This window comes from Hyla sarda, chromosome 10, assembly GCF_029499605.1.
Source record: "Hyla sarda isolate aHylSar1 chromosome 10, aHylSar1.hap1, whole genome shotgun sequence".
Classification (NCBI taxonomy): domain Eukaryota; kingdom Metazoa; phylum Chordata; class Amphibia; order Anura; family Hylidae; genus Hyla; species Hyla sarda.
Window position 1 is genome coordinate 107128588 of NC_079198.1, and position 16829 is coordinate 107145416.

The following is a 16829-nucleotide window of genomic DNA, read 5'->3' on the forward strand; positions in this document are numbered from 1 at the left end:
ATCGCTCAGTGACTGACAGTTGTTGCGGACCTTGAGCTATTTAGAGAGTCTCTGAATTTAGGGTAGGTATTTGCAGATCCGTCCGGATTTAGGGGTTATATTAGGTCCGGTGATGCTGCAGAGTGTCTGGGGATTGATACGCTCTCGATTCTGAATCACTCAGCCGTTGCCGCAAGGCTCGGGCCTAACTCACTGCGATAGTTGCTGCGCAGATCCTTCTCGTTTGACAGCCCAGGAACAAGAGAAAGAAAACATGGCCGCCACTCCCTTATATGGGCAGGGGGAGGGGTGAATCCGATTGGTCCGAACATCTGTCATTCACCATTACACAGAGTAATGGGATTGCATACGTCACAGGGCATCCAAAGGTCCTTAAGCAGAATACCATAGAGTTTACCTAGTCACGTGACCTGCAGGTTCTGCAATGCTATGGAACCGGTAATTAACCATTTATTTACATATATTACTATATTTACATCACCCTTACATAGATTACTAGGCTATTAGATGGAATAGAGGCGACAAGGGGTAGGCTACACAACAGGGATCCCTACGTCCTAGGGACTCTGGCTATGGGGACCCACACATACATAGATACCGTATAAGATGCGGTACCGGGACACCACAAGGACATACCAGAGCCCGCACACCAACGCCAAGGTTTCTCAAATGGCACGGGACCTAACGCTAAACCTACCTGTGCGTGATAAGCAAAACAGGGGCCGGTGGGCAATTACGGCAGCATTAGGCCAACTCACAGCATCCTCCCAGGTACCCTCCAGCGTGGCTAAGCACACATACAATGGGAGGAGGGAGGCAGGCTGCAAGCCCCACCTGAGTTGGCTAATATAGGTGCATGGCCTCACAGGTGCTACCTTAATGCTGCCTTGAAGATATTCAAGGCGCATTACATATGGAGTTTACACACCTCCAAGTATCAAATATGTATGTGTGCTTAGCCACGCTGGAGGGTACCTGGGAGGAGGCTGTGAGTCGGCCTAATGCTGCCGTAATTGCCAACTGGCCACTGTTTTGCTTATCACACACAGGTAGGTTTAGCGTTAGGTCCCGTGCCATTTGAGAAACCTTGGCGTTGGTGTGCGGGCTCTGGTATGTCCTTCATATGGGGATATACTGGCGAATGTCTCAATTTTAACATCAGTGTTGAGGGATAGCCAATGTCATTGTATACATCTACCACAGTAGTGCACCCACATTCCTGTATTGTATTATTCTAATTGTTACACATCCACACCGTCTATCTGGTGTAGGATTCTATTGTGGCACTTGTAGTCCGCTGCAGGCATCCTCCATTGTATGCAGTTTTATGCTGGGGATCGCCCCTAGCAACGGACTACAAGGGCAGGATCTGCCCCCCAGTATAAATGCACAACCGCATTTGAGGTTGAGCACCTCCAGCCATTTGAGACCACGTTTTTTGTTGTTTGTTTAACTACCTAGCTAGCCACCTACCTACCTTCCTGGCTAGTCACCTACCTATATATCTGGCTTCCTGATCTACCTACCTAGTTACCTATTTACCTGGCTAACTACCTGCCCTTTTACTGTGCAGGACACCAAGGAGGGCATTATTACAGTTTGTCGGCCTATAGATGGGTAGATTGTTTGGATGAAGGGAGGGCACTGGAAAAATGTAGAGTCTGACATGTTTGTCCTGTAGATGTTAAGAGATCGACATGGTGGTCTGATCCGGACGTAGAATAAAAGGAAAGAGGACGCTGCTGATCAGAAAAAATTTAATTGTGAGTCCCTAAATGTTGATATACAGATCCTGTGTACAGCTGATATCTACCGCCTTATGGTCCTGTATATAATTACTTATATTGTATACAGATCTCTGTACAGCTGGTATCTACTGCTATATGGGCACTGTTTATAATCACTTATAGAGTATACAGAAATTATTTTACCTATGTTAAAGTGCTTCTTATAGATATGAATTTTAGTTTATTTTGTGTGTAGAGGTGGTGGAGGGATTTAGGTAGAATAGGGGCATCAAAGAAATGTGACAATCGGAGGAGCATCGCAGGGGGCCCTTGCTTTTTTTGGTCCGGGGGCCCTGAGTGTTGTCAGTCTGCCCCTGCCCCAACCTATGGCTGTCTGGGCATGCTGGGAGTTGTAGTTTTGCAACAGCTGGAGGCACACTGGTTGGGAAACACTGTTCTAAGGTAATGTTCCCAAACCAATGGCTGTCTGTGCATGCTGGGAGTTGTAGTTTTGCAACAGCTGGAGACACACTGGTTGGAAACATTGTTTTAAGGTAATGTTCCCCGACTTATAGCTGTCCGGGCATGCTGGGAGTTGTAGTTTTGCAACAGCTGGAGACACATTGGTTGGGAAACGCTGTTCTAAGTTAATGTTCCCAAACCAATGGCTGTCCGGGCATGCTGGGAGTTGTAGTTTTGCAACAGTTAAGGCACACTGGTTGGAAAACACATTTCTAAGGTAACGTTCCCCAACGTATTGCTTTCCGCTGTTGCAAAAGTACAACTCTCAGCATGCCCTGACAGCCTGCTGGGAGTTGTGGCTTTGCAACAGCTGCTAAAAAGCCTCAGGTCGCCGAGCCCTAGACGTGACGTCATCACGCCGCTGCGCTGAGCTGTTATGAAACTCGCAGCCCTGCGTACGTAGACAATTGCCATAGCAACCAGCGCTTCCCTCTGAGCTGACGGTGTTCACCCAGCGCTCGGAAAACCGGAAGCGGAAGTTCTAGTGCCCGGAGCGGCCATATTGGAAGCGGGGGAGGAAATAGACAGGAGGAGAAAGAGAAGAGAGGAGTGCGCTGACCCCGGGCTGAGAGGTGAGGAGACAGCAGGTAGTGGCTGTGTGTGACTACGGAGCCTCGGGCATGGAGGAGGAAGTGAAGGGAGAATGGCCTGTAGGGGGCGGGAGTACCGGCCTGCTGGACTAATGTCTGGCCAGGCCCTGGAGGAGGAGGAGACGACAGCCACTGGTGTTTGTTATATGTAGGTGACTAGGATCTTGTATACTGCATGTATATACCATATATACTATGAGTACAGGAGGTGGCTGTCATATATACTGGCACTATCTAGATCATCCTGCCCCAGCTGTTGCAAAACTACAACTCCCATGATGCCCTGACAGCCGAAGGCTGTCAGGGCATCATGGGAGTTGTAGTTTTGCAACAGGTCGTAGAGCACTGGCCTAATGCGTTAGTGTGTTTCCTTTAGGGGACATGGCTGAGGAATCAGCTTGGAAATGCATTGTCTTCTATAGAGACTATTTATTTTTGAGCGGTCCTAGTGCCAGCGTATTCTGCCGGTGCTCGCTGTCTGTGGAAAGTCTCCGGAACATTTTCTAGGTGGGCATTTGGTATAAAAAAAATCTCCTGTGTGAATATACCCTGAGTGTGGATTTTTTTTCCCCCCATCGACTTCAATGGGAAAGTCAAAAAATGGGCAGTTCTGCAGCCAATCCGCAACTGTGGATTCCATATACATTGGGGGAGATTTATTAACCTGTGCAGAGGAAAAGTTGTGCCCATAGCAACTGATCAGATCGCCTCTTTAATTTTTCAATACTGACTGGGTCAAAGTTTCCCCTGCACAGGTTTTGATTAAATTTCTCCCCCCCTCCCTGTTTTCTTCTACAACGACAGCAGCAAATGCCCACCAAAACCTACTTAATTTCTGTTGCGGAAGCACATGTGCGACTCGCCACTTATTAACTAAACTCGCGATCTTGGGCAGTCCCAGTAATCGGATCCCAGGTAGACTGGCACTGCTTTTGCCAGCACTGAACATTGACATCTGTCTCATGTGCCACTATGGGTTTAGACTACAACTTTCCCTGGCACAGTCACAAGCCGGGGGCCCCGTACAGGAGATCGTGGGGTGGGTGGGGGGGGGGGGGCGCTACAGCCGTCGGTGTAAGTGCCACTAAAGGTCTCCATTGACTGCAACTCCATAGAGATGACAATGAGGCCAATTTTACATACCGGGACCTCTAGATGTTCTGAGTAAATAAATATTACCATACTTCTCGACTTTTGGTCACATGACAGTCACAGTATAACAACATATCCGTCATATTGAGATTGCACAATAATAGTGACTGTCACTTGACTCCATACGCCAGCTTAATTGCTGTATCTTTATTGTACTCACTGCTCTGTGCCACCTAAAGGTTTTTATATATCTATAAAGTTACCGCACAGTTGTACCCTAAATGGAGTGAACAGGAGATGTTTGTGGACATAAGCAATGCTTTGTGTGTGTGCATTACCTGGACATTACATATGACATCTATATATGACTTTTATTCACTTGATATATGTGCGTGTGTATTCATTGTATTCTTGTTTTCATATAGATGAGCAGCAACAGTAACAAGAGAGCACCAACCACTGCAACCCAAAGGCTAAAGCAGGATTATTTAAGGATCAAAAAAGACCCAGTGCCTTACATCTGCGCTGAACCCCTTCCTTCCAATATTTTGGAATGGTGAGTAACAATCCTTCAACAACTAAAAGTCCTTAAAATCGCATAGTCATATCTTAAAGGGGTACTCCGGAGGAAAAAATGTTTTCATATCAACTGGTGCCAGAAAGTTATACAGATTTGTAAATTACTTCTATATAAAAAATCTTAATCCTTCCAGTACTTACGAAATGCTGTATACTATAGAGGAAGTTGTGTAGTGCTTTCCAGTCTGACCACAGTGCTCTCTGCTGCCACATGTCTGGGCCAGGAACTGTCCAGAGCAGGAGAGGTTCGCTAATGGTTTCTCTGGACAGTTCCTGACATGCAGAGAGCACTGTAGTCAGACTGGAAAGAACCACACAACTTCCTCTGGAGCATACAGCAGCTGATAAGTACTGGAAGGATTAAGATTTTTACATAGAAGCAATTTACAAATCTGTATAATTTACTGGCACCAGTTGATATAAAAAAAAAAATGTTTCCCCCCTATGGAGATTGCCGTTGGCGGAACTTTCATTCTGCAAACAACGTCTCTCCTGATCCCTCAATACACGTGGAGTGCTTAAAGGGATACTCCACTGGAAAACATAACTGGTGCCAGAAAGTTAAACAGATTTGTAAATTACTTCTATTAAAAAAAAATCCCAATCCTTCCACTACTTATGAGCTGCTGTATGCTCCACAGGAAGTTCTTTTCATTTTGAATTTTCTTTCTGTCTGACCACAGTGCTCTCTGCTGACACCTCTGTCCATGTCAGGAACTGTCTGGAGCAAGAGAGGTTTGCTATGGGGTAGTGCTGGGTGCTATACTGGTTCATACCGAATAACGGTGTGTTTTTTCTTTACGATATTAATTTTTCACATACCGCAATACCATTTCCATAGCAACCAACTCCAATGCGTGATGACGTAGAGAAATGTCCGGCTGCACAGTGTCTCTGGGAAGTGTAGTCCGAGCTGAACTGACTGTGAGGAGCGGCATTACCAGGCAGCCTGACCGAGACCCCAGGTACCATGGTGTGGACCCTGACCACCTGACACTATACTGAGGACCCCCCCCCCCCCCCCCCACACCAAAAAAATACAGTTAAATAACGTGAAACCGCCATAATTTAGAAAAATACAGCGATATACATCTTTGGTCATACTGCCCAGCACTACTATGGGGATTTTCTCCTTCTCTGGACAGTTCCTAAAACAGACAGAGGTGTCAGCAGAGAGCACTGTGGTTGGGCAGAAAGAAAATTCAAAAAGAAAAGAACTTCCTCTGTATTATACAGCAGCTGATAAGTACTGGAAGGATTGGAATTTTTTACTAGAAGTAATTTACAAATCTGTTTAACTTTCTGGCACCAGTTGATTTAAAAGAAAATTGTTTTCCAGTGGAGGACCCCTTAACTCGGCCGGGTGTTCAGAAATAAAAAAATGAAGGAGGAGTAAGCCATTACCAGACGGAGAACTAAAAGGTTGAGCGGTTGAAATCCAGCAAGGCTGGCAGTCGGTTGGTTTGGAGGGGCCCTCCATGCACACTAGTGCGGTGTTTCCTAACCAGTGTGCCTATAGTTGTTGCAAAACTACAACTCCCAGCATGCCCGGACAGCCAACGGCTGTCCGGGCATGCTAGGAGTTGTAGTTTTGCAACAGCTAGAGGAATACAGATTGGGAAACCCTGCACTAGAAAGTTAGCTGGTCCTTCCGAAATCTGTGGTTTAACTTTAAATTCATTAATTTTTTTTATTTTTATTTTTATTTTTTGTAATGTGTATAGGAGATGCCAGTCTCTTGCTATCTCATATCAGAGAAAAGATTGGCACTGACTCTATGGTATCTGTCAGGTCTGATCAGGTTGGCTCCTTGCAGTACTATTAGTCCCACTTTATCATCAGTTCATGATTCTGCCGAGGGACTTTCTGTAGGTCAGACACTATTCCTTTAAGGACAGAACAATCTTCGGGGCAGCTTTATAAAAAGAAGTGAAAGTAGAAGTGTCTCAATCCTGTTCGTATAAATTATTATAATTATTTTTTTTTGATAGTTACAATGCTAGTGTTGCTTCTGTCCATTTTGGAGGTGTAGAGAGAGTTCAGAGAAGATACTAAACTAGTACACATGGATTGCAGGATAAAACTTACCAGGAAAGGTTAAAGAACCTTAAAGGGGTACTCCGATGGAAAAACAAAAAATTTGAAATCAACTGGTGCGAACAAGTTTATCAGATTTGTAAATTACTTCTATTAAAAAAAATCTTAATCCTTCCAGTACTTATTAGCTGCTAAATACTACAGAGGAAATTCTTTTCTTTTGGATTTCTTTTCTCCCTGTCCACAGTGCTCTCTGCTGACATCTCTGTCCATTTTAGGAACTGTCCAGAGGAGCATATGTTTGCTATGGGGATTTTCTCCTACTCTGGACAGCTCCTGACTAGGACAGAGGTGTCAGCAGAGAGCACTGTGGTCAGTCAGAAAAGAAATCCAAAAAGAAAAGAATTTCCTCTGTAGTATTCAGCAGCTAATAAGTACTGGAAGGATTAAGATTTTTTAATAGAAGTAATTTACAAATCTGTTTAACTTTCTGGCACCAGTTGATTTAAAAAAATAAAAAATCCACTGGAGTACCCCTTTAACATGTATAGCTTGGAAGAAAGAAGAGACAGAGGGGATATGATAGAGACTTTTAAATACATAAAGGGAATGAACACAGTAAAGGAGAAGATATTTAAAAGAAGACAAACTTCCACAAGAGGACATAGTTTTATATTAGAGGTGAAAGGTTTCTGCAGTAATATCAGGAAGTATTACTTTACTGAGAGAGTAGTGGATGCATGGAATAGCCTTCCTGCAGAAGTGGTCGCTGCAAATACAGTGAAGGAGTTTAAGCATACATGGGATAATTATAAGGCTATCCTTCATATAAGATAGGACTAGGGACTATTCAGATTATTGGGCAGAATAGATGGGCCAAATGGTTCTTATCTGCCGACACATTCTCTATTTGTTTCTATAATAAGTATATTTGTGTACATAATCTATATACATCAACAGGAGCTGTGGAAAAGATTGGTACACAGTTTGATTAGACCGATCATCTAGATCTATACTCTAGGACAGTGTTCCTCTATCTGTTTTTTTCTAGCTGTTGAACAACCACACCTCCCATCCTGCTGGCTGTCAGGGCATGATGGGAGTTGTCGTTTTGCCACTGCTAGAGGGCTACAGGTTGGGGAAAACATTGTTCTAGTGATCCTGTAGGGGAACCCTAAAAGTCTTATTCACAGGATAGCTGGAATTGATTGGTAGGGATGACCCCGCCGCTCATGAGAATGGAGGTCAGTTGTCCCCCAAGTGAATGGACCAGTATCACCCATGCTCCGCCACCACTCCATTCATTCTCTATGGGGCTTCTGAACGTTGTCAAGCGCTACATTTGGCAATAACTGTAAGTCCTATAGAGAGTGAATAGAACATGGGACAGGCATGCGAGCTGCCGCTTCATTCACTTGCTGGACAAATTACTTCCATTCTCATGATCAGTAGGGGTCCAAGTGGTCAGACTGTCACTTATCATGTAATCATTCCCTATCCTGTGGTCAGGTGATAACCACTTTAGGGTACATTCACACATACAGAATACCAGCCTTTTTTTGGGGGGATTAAAAAACCCATCATCAGGTTATTTGTGGTATTACAGCTTTAGTTCCATTAAAGTGAATGGAGCCAAGTTGTAATACCACACACAACCTAAGGACAGGGGTGGTGCTCTTTTTGGAAGAAATATAGCTTTTATTTTATTTTTTTCATCTATTCCTGGATAACCCCTTTACCGATCACAATACTATGACCATTGTACAACCAATATCCAGTGCACTTTTTTTTCAGATTTACTGAGGAATCTGGAGGAGAAGTCAATTCCGGTGACAGATAATAGCAAAACATTCAGCTTTACAGGAAATCGTGTGCTTGTGTGTTCCCGAATTTCACTATCCCCAATTGACTGATCTCTAGTTATACAAAATGGAGAATCCTGCTTCTAGAGGACACCCCTGGTTATCTACTAAACCTTTGCTGGGTAGAGTAGTACCTGCTCTGATAAGCTAGTCTAGCGTTTCCTGATTAGTGTGCCTCCAGCAGTTGCAAATCTACAACTCCCAGCATGCCCGGACAGCCTTCGGCTGTCCGGTCATGCTGGGAGTTGTAGTTTTGCATCAGCTAGAGGCACCCTGGCTTTCATGGGTGTTGCCACCCAGCTTTTCTAAAGTTCTGTTGTACAGATCTACCTAATCATAAGAAACACTGAAACAAGGTGGCAGCTATACTGATCCCACTCGCCTTCTTAGCCAGAAGGGTTTCCAAGCAAGAGGTCGTCCTGGATTAAAATATGGCCGATTTCTTCCGAAATCGGTGCCACACCTGTCCACAGGTTGTGTGTTGTATTGCGGCTTTAGCCCGCTTCATTTTAGTGAATGTCGCTGCAATACCACACACACACCGCGGATACACGTGGCCGCTATCAGAAAAACAAAGCATTACATGTCGTTATGAATGACCAGGTAATATTTAATCGCACTAGTCCAGCGTTTCCCAATCAGTGTGCCTCCAGCTGTTGCAAAAAACTACAACTTCCAGTTCCCAGGTATGCTGGGAGCTGTGGTTTTTTGCAGCAGCTGGAGACACACTGGTTGGGAAACGCTAGATTAGCTTGTCAGAACAAGAACTGCCCTATAAAAGATCCTACCCAGCAAAGGTTTAGTAGATTACTGGAAAGATCATCTTCTTTTTGTATAGCTACAGATCAGTCATTTGGGGGCAGTAAAAGTCTGGAAAACACAAGCACATGATTTCCTGCGGAGCTGGATGTTCTGCTACTATATGTCATCGGAATTGACTTTTTCTCCAGATTCCTCAGTAAATCTTTACAATGGTCATGATACTGTGTTCATTAACCCCTTCACGACGAGCGACGTACATGTACGGCGCCACGAAGTGTCACTTGGCGCGCGGCGACGTACATGTACGTCGCGGGGTTCCGGGAGCGCCGCGTCACCGGTAGCGGTGATCGGGCCGGGATGACTGCTGTTATCTAACAGCAGGCATCCCGGCACATCGCCGAGGGGGGTCCTGAGACCCCCCCATGACCGCGATGCGCGCAAATCGCAGGTCAATTCAGACCTGCGATCTGCGCGATTCCGGGTCATACGGGTCACTGGTGACCCGGTGACCCGGAAAATAAGGGGGATCGTAGGTGTCCGAGACACCCTAGATCCCCCTAAAGGGATAGGAGTTTGGTGGCAGGGGTGCCACCCCTCCTATCCCTGCTATTGGTCGGCCGAGCGACCGACCGATAGCAGACCGGGGGAGGGGGGGTTAAAGTTCGGTTCCCCCGCTTTGCCCACCTATCGGTGTCCGGGCAAAACGGGGGAACCGTCCAGGGAGGGTCGGCGCCGAAGGTCCCTACCTGGATCCCGGATCGCGATCCTCCATGCGGGGATCCCCCACGTGCGGCGGCTTCCGGGTCCTGCTAGGTGAGTTGTTGCCTAGCAACATCCGGAGGGCCACAGTTTACAGTGGTCTCTAAACCGTGGCCCTCCAGATGTTGCAAAACTACAACTCCCAGCATGCCCAGACAGCTGTTTGCTGTGTGGGCATGCTGGGACTTGTAGTTTTGCAATATTTAGAGGGGTTCAGGTTGTAGATCACTAAGTGGTCTCAAACTGTAGCCCTCCAGATGTTGCAAAACTACAACTCTCAGCATGCCCAGACAGCAGTTTGCTGGCTGGGCATGCTGAGAGTTGTAGTTTTGCAACATCTGGAGGGCCACAGTTTTGAGACCACTGGACAGTGATTTACAACTTGAACCCCTCTAAATCTTGCAAAACTACAACTCCCAGCATTCAGGAACAGCATAAGGCTGTCTTGGCATGCTGGGAGTTGTACTTGCGTGCCTCCAGCCATTGCATAACTACATCTCCCAGCATGCCCTTCCGCAATCAGTACATGCTGGGAGTTGCAGTTTTGCAACAGCTGGAGGCACACTGGTTGGAAAATACTGAGTTAGGTCATAGAACTTAACTCAAGGTTTTCCAGCCAGTGTGCCTCCAGCTGTTGCAATACTACAACTCCCAGCATGCATGGTCTGTCATTGCATGCTGGGAGTTGTAGTTTTGACCCCCCTCCCGTGTGAATGTACAGGCTACATTCACACTGGTGGCAGATTACAGCGAGTTCCCCGCTGCAAATTTGAGATGCGGCAAATTTACCGCCGCAGCTCAAACTCCTAGCGGGAGACTCAGTGTAATCTGCCGCCAGTGTGAATGTAACCTAAAAACACTACACTACACTAACATAAAATAAAGAGTAAAACACTACATATACACATGTACACTGCCCCCCCCCACCCCCCTTCTCCAATAAAAATGAAAAACGTATTGTACGGCAGTGTTTCTAAGATGGAGCCTCCAGCTGTTGCAAAACAAAAACTCCCAGCATTTCTGGACAGCTATTGACTGTCCAAGCATGCTGGGAGTTTAGCAACAGCTGGAGGCACCCTGTTTGGGAATCACTGGCGTAGAATACCCCTATGTCCACCCCTATGCAAGTCCCTAATTCAGGCCTCAAATGCACATGGCGCTCTCACTTTGGAGCCCTGTCGTATTTCAAGGCAACAGAATAAGGCCACATATGGGGTATCTCCGTACTCGGGAGAAATTGCCTAACAAATTTTGGGGGGCTTTTTCTCCTTTTACCCCTTATGAAAAGGAACAGTTGGGGTCTACACCAGCATGTTAGTGTAAAAAAAAAAAAATTTTTACACTAACATGCTGGTGTTGCCCTATACTTTTCATTTTCACAAGAGGTAAAAGGGAAAAACGCCCCCCAAAATTTGTAACACAATTTCTCCCGAGTACGGAGATACCCCATATGTGGGCGCAAAGTGCTCTGGGGGCGCACAACAAGGCCCAGAAGGGAGAGTGCGCCATGTACATTTGAGGTGATTTGCACAGAGGTGGCTGATTGTTACAGCGGTTCTGACAAACGCAAAAAAAAAAAAAAAATGTGACCCCATTTTGAAAACTACACCCCTCACGGAATGTAATGAGGGGTGCAGTGAGAATTTACACCCCACAGGTGTCTGACGGATCTTTGGAACAGTGGTCCGTGAAAATGAAAAATTTTGCACAGCCCACTGTTCCAAAGATCTGTCAGACACCAGTGGGGGGTAAATGCTCACTGTACCCCTCATTACATTCTGTGAGGGGTCTAGTTTCCAAAATGGTATGCCATGTGGGGGTTATTTTGCTGTTCTGGCACCATAGGGGCTTCCTAAATGCGACATGCCCCCCGAGCAAAATTTGCTCTCAAAAAGCCAAATATGACGCCTTCCCTTCTGAGCATTGTAGTTCGCCCGTAGTGCACTTCAGGTCCACTTATGGGGTACCTCCATACTCAGAAGAGATGGGGTTACAAATTTTGGGGGGTCTTTTCTGCTATTAACCCTTGCAAAAATTTGAAATTTGGGGGGAAACCCACATTTTAGTGCAATTTTTTTTTTTTTTTTTTTTTTTTTACATATGCAAAAGTCGTGAAACACCTGTGGGGTATTAAGGCTCACTTTATCCCTTGTTACATTCCTCAAGGGGTCTAGTTTCCAAAATGGTATGCCATGTGTTTTTTTTTTGCTGTTCTGGCACCATAGGGGCTTCCTGAAGGTGACATGCCCCCCAAAAACCATTTCAGAAAAACGTACTCTCTAAAATCCCCTTGTCGCTCCTTCGCTTCTGAGCCCTCTACTGCGCCCGCTGAACACTTTACATAGACATATGAGGTATGTGCTTACTCGAGAGAAATTGGGCTACAAATATAAGTATACATTTTCTCCTTTTACCCCTTGTAAAAATTCAAAAATTGGGTCTACAAGAACATGCAAGTGTAAAAAATGAAGATTTAGAATTTTCTCCTTCACTTTGCTGCTTTTCCTGTGAAACACCTAAAGGGTTAAAACGCTGACTGAATGTCATTTTGAATACTTTGGGGGGTGCAGTTTTTATAATGGGGTCTTTTATGGGGTATTTCTAATATGAAGACCCTTCAAATCCACTTCAAACCTGAACTGGTCCCTGAAAAATTGCGAGTTTGAAAATTTTGTGAAAAATTGGAAAATTGCTGCTGAACTTTGAAGCCCTCTGGTGTCTTCCAAAAGTAAAAACATGTCAATTTTATAATGAATCATAAAGTAGACATATTGTATATGTGAATCCAAAAAAAAATTATTTGGAATATCCATTTTCCTTACAAGCAGAGAGCTTCAAAGTTAGAAAAATGCAAAATTTTTAATTTTTTCATCAAATTTTGGAATTTTTCACCAAGAAAGGATGCAAGTTACCACAAAATTTTACCACTAAGTTAAAGTAGAATATGTCACGAAAAAACAATCTCAGAATCAGATTGATAACTAAAAGCATTCCAGAGTTATTAATGTTTAAAGTGACAGTGGTCAGATTTGCAAAAAAGGGCTTCGTCCTAGAGGTGAAAATGGGCTCCGTCCTTAAGGGGTTAAAGGGGTACTCCAGTGAAAACCTTTTTTTTTTTTTTTTTTTTTTTTTTTTTTTTTTTTTTTTAAATCAACTGGTGCTAGAAAGTTAAACAGATTTGTAAATTACTTCTATAAAAAAATCTTAATCCTTCCTGTACTTATTAGCTGCTGAATACTACAGTGGAAATTATTTTCCATTTGAAACACAGAGCTCTCTGCTGACATCATGAGCACAGTGCTCTCTGCTGACATCTCTGTCCATTTTAGGAACTATCCAGAGTAAAAGGAAATCCCCATAGCAAACATATGCTGTTCTGGACAGTTCCTAAAATGGACAGAGATGTCAGCAGAGAGCTGTGTGTTTCAAAAAGAAAATAATTTCCGCTGTAGTATTCAGCAGCTAATAAATACAGGAAGGATTAAGATTTTTTTAATAGAAGTCATTTACAAATCTGTTTAACTTTCTGGCACCAGTTGATTTAAAAAAATAAATAAAAAAATTAAATAAAAAAAAAAAAAAAAAAAAAAGGTTTTCACCGGAGTAGTCCTTTAACCCCATTTTGGCCTTAAGGACTCAGACAATTGAATTTTTACGTTTTCATTTTTTCCTCCTCGCCTTCTAAAAATCATAACTCTTTTATATTTTCATCCACAGACTAGTATGAGGGCTTGTTTTTTGCGCGACCAGTTGTCCTTTGTAATGACATAACTCATTATATCATAAAATGTATGGCGCAACCAAAAAAAACACTATTTTTGTGGGGAAATTAAAAAGAAAAACGCAATTTTGCTAATTTTTTAAGGTTTCGTTTTCGCGCTGTACAATTTATGGTAAAAATTACGTGTGTTCTTTATTCTGAGGGTCAATACGATTAAAATGATACCCATTATTATATACTTTTATATTATTGTTGCGCTTAAAAAAAATCAAACTTTTTAACCAAATTAGTACGTTTATAATCCCTTTATTTTGATGACCTCTAACTTTTTAATTTTTCCGTATAAGCGGCGGTATGGGGGCTCATTTTTTTGCACCATGATCTGTACTTTTTTTTTATACCACATTTGCATATAAAAAACTTTTAATACATTTTTTTATATATATTTTTTTTAATAAAATGTATTAAAAAAAAGTAGCAATTTTGGACTTTTTTTTTTTACGTTCACGCCGTTCACCGTACGGGATCATTAACATTTTATTTTAATAGTTCGGACATTTACGCACGCGGCGATACCAAATACATCTATTAAATTTCTTTTTTACGCTTTTTGGGGGTAAAATAGGAAAGACGGACGTTTTACTTTTTTATTGGGGGAGGGGATTTTTCACTTTTTATTTTTTTTTTTTACTTTAAAATTTTTTAACTTTTTTTTTTTTTTACACTTTAATAGTCCCCATAGGGGACTATTCATAGCAATACCATGATTGCTAATACTGATCTGTTCTATCGGTCATCTTCTGCTCTGGTCTGCTCGATCTCAGACCAGAGCAGAAGACGTCAGGAGCCGGACAGAGGCAGGAGAGGGGACCTCCGTGCGGCTTTCTGAATGATCGGATCCCCGCAGCAGCGCTGCGGGCGATCCGAACATTCATTGAAATCGCGTACTGCTGCAGATGCCGGGATCTGTATTGATCCCGGCATCTGAGGGGTTAATGGTGGACGCCCGCGAGAAATGCGGCAATACTACACACAACCTGTGGACAGGTGTGGTGCTGTTTTTGGAAGAAACTGGCCTAATTATAATACTGGACGACCACTTTCTTGGAGCTCTTTCTGGCTGGGAAAGCTGAGTGGTGATCAGTATAGTTGCGACCTTGTTTCAGAGTTTCTTTAGGACTTTGTAGATCTACACAGCAGGACTTTAGAAAAGCTGGATGGCAGCTCCCATGGAAGCAGTATCTACAATAGAGTTTCCCAACCAGGTTGCCTCTAGCTGCTTCAAAACTACAACTCCCAGCATGCCCGGACAGCCTTCGGCTGTCCGGGCATGCTGGGAGTTGTAGTTTTGCAGCAGCTGGTGGCAACCTGGTTTGGAACCGCTGACCTTCAGTTATGGAGTTTTGCACACACTACATTTCTAACAAATTTGGTAACTCCAGGGGATGAATTGGAGACGACTATTTGCCTATGGATATCTTTTTATGTGACCGCTTGGATGGTGTCCAGGACTTCGTGTAACATTCAGGTAAATATGCCGTCTGGCAGTAAAAGGCCGTCTGTTGTTTTGAGCGAGACGCGTGTATAGAAAAACACGTGGCGTAAACAATCCAGAAGGCCATGTGTGCACAGGACGTATTTATTTTATGATCAGAGCAGAAAACAGCTGCTAACTATTGTCTCCTGTGAGGTTATAGTGCCCCCTCTCACCGTCAGCGGCGGTCCTCACCAGTCCCTTCACACCTGCGGTGTTTGGTTTTCTTATGGAGGAGGAAGACTAAATATGACAATGCTATGGTATAGTAAGTTGGAATACTACCAAAATGGTATGTAACACGTATATAAATGTGTAACCGCTGCAGCTACGTCTCTGTACATGTTAAATACCATTTTGGTAATTTCCCGACTTATACCGGTGATGATCTGCAGCCTATACAGGGTTTGGATAAAATACCCCTATTTTTACTTAGTTAAGTTGAACTCTTTCTGACACACCTGTAACCTCTGTCATGTAGCATAAGCTAAGTTCACACAGCCATTGTGCTCTGACCCTTTCAGGGTCCGTTCTGCTTTTTTGCGCCAAATGGACCCTAAACGGGTTGGGGCACAATGGGCGCACCGGGTCCCGACAGATCCCATTGACTTAAAGGGGTTCTCCGTTGCTTAGACATCTTATCCCCTATCCAACGGATAGGGGATAAGATGCCTGATCGCGGGAGTCCTGCAGCTGGAGACACCCGGGATCTTGCATGCCGCACCCCGTTTGTAATCAGTCCCCGGAGCGTGCGACGGCGTGTGACGTCACTCCTCCGCCCCCATGTGACGTCACGCTCCGCCCCTCAATGCAAGCTTATGGGAGGGGGCGTGATAGCTGTCACGCCCCCTCCCATAGGCTTGCATTGAGGAGCGGAGGCGTGACGTCACACGCCATCGGCCCTGTGGTCGCCGGTAATCCGATCCGGAGCGAACACGTTCTGGGGACTGATTACAAACAGGGTGTGGTGTGCAAGATCCCGGGGGTCCCCAGCGGCGGGACTCCCGCGATCAGGCATCTTATCCCCTATCCTTTGGATAGGTGATAAGATGTCTACGCACCGGAGAACCCCTTTTTAAAATGGGTCTGTCGGGTGTCCTGTATTGTACTAGAGATGAGTAGAGGAAAAAACATGTTGTGTTTTTTGTGTTGTGTATTTTTTTTTTTTTCCCCTCTCCCCTTCGGCTCATCTGACGGACTCTCATTTCTTAGAGAACCGCAGCCATGTCATTGAGCCCTTCTATCGCCGTTATGTATCCTCCTGTGTTTTTTGAAAGTCATGTAGCTTATAGGACCTGATGGTGGCGTCTGTGTCCTGAGTTGATGGGTTTGTCGAGGTCGACCGTTTCCCTGATCACTTCCTGTGTGCAAAACATCAGCTGTGGTTGAAGGTTTCAAAGTTTGGCTCAATTGGCAGAAGAGCTTTTTTTAATTCCTACAATTTTTAAGTAATTTTAACTGATATATGCCACGTTACCGGTGATGACTGGTCTGACAGGAAAAGTTCAAGACAATGGCCCTCATTTACTATTGCAAACCTGACATGTTTTGTCGGGTTGTGCGCCAGATTCTGTCGAAATGCGCCAGAAATTCTGTCTGCGCCAGATTTTGTGCCAGAATTGAAAAAACCCAGACTAACTCTCC

General features: G+C 44.3%; 2 protein-coding genes across 4 annotated transcripts in view; both read left to right on the top strand.

Moving 5' to 3' along the window:
* LOC130293438 (uncharacterized) overlaps window positions 1-16829 on the top strand; it is a 283661-nt gene that overhangs the window by 30995 nt on the left and 235837 nt on the right. The window lies entirely within an intron of this gene.
* The window catches only part of UBE2J2 (ubiquitin conjugating enzyme E2 J2), a 28035-nt gene continuing 13870 nt past the window's right edge, over window positions 2665-16829 (top strand). The window contains exons 1-2 of one of the 3 annotated variants that reach the window (XM_056542105.1): window positions 2665-2821; window positions 4357-4487. In XM_056542105.1, coding sequence (XP_056398080.1) covers window positions 4357-4487 — 131 coding nt within the window. In that variant the 5' untranslated portion in view covers window positions 2665-2821. Of the gene's footprint in view, window positions 2837-2857; window positions 2988-4356; window positions 4488-16829 lie in introns of those variants that run through there. The other 2 variants (XM_056542106.1, XM_056542107.1) reach the window with 2 other exon arrangements.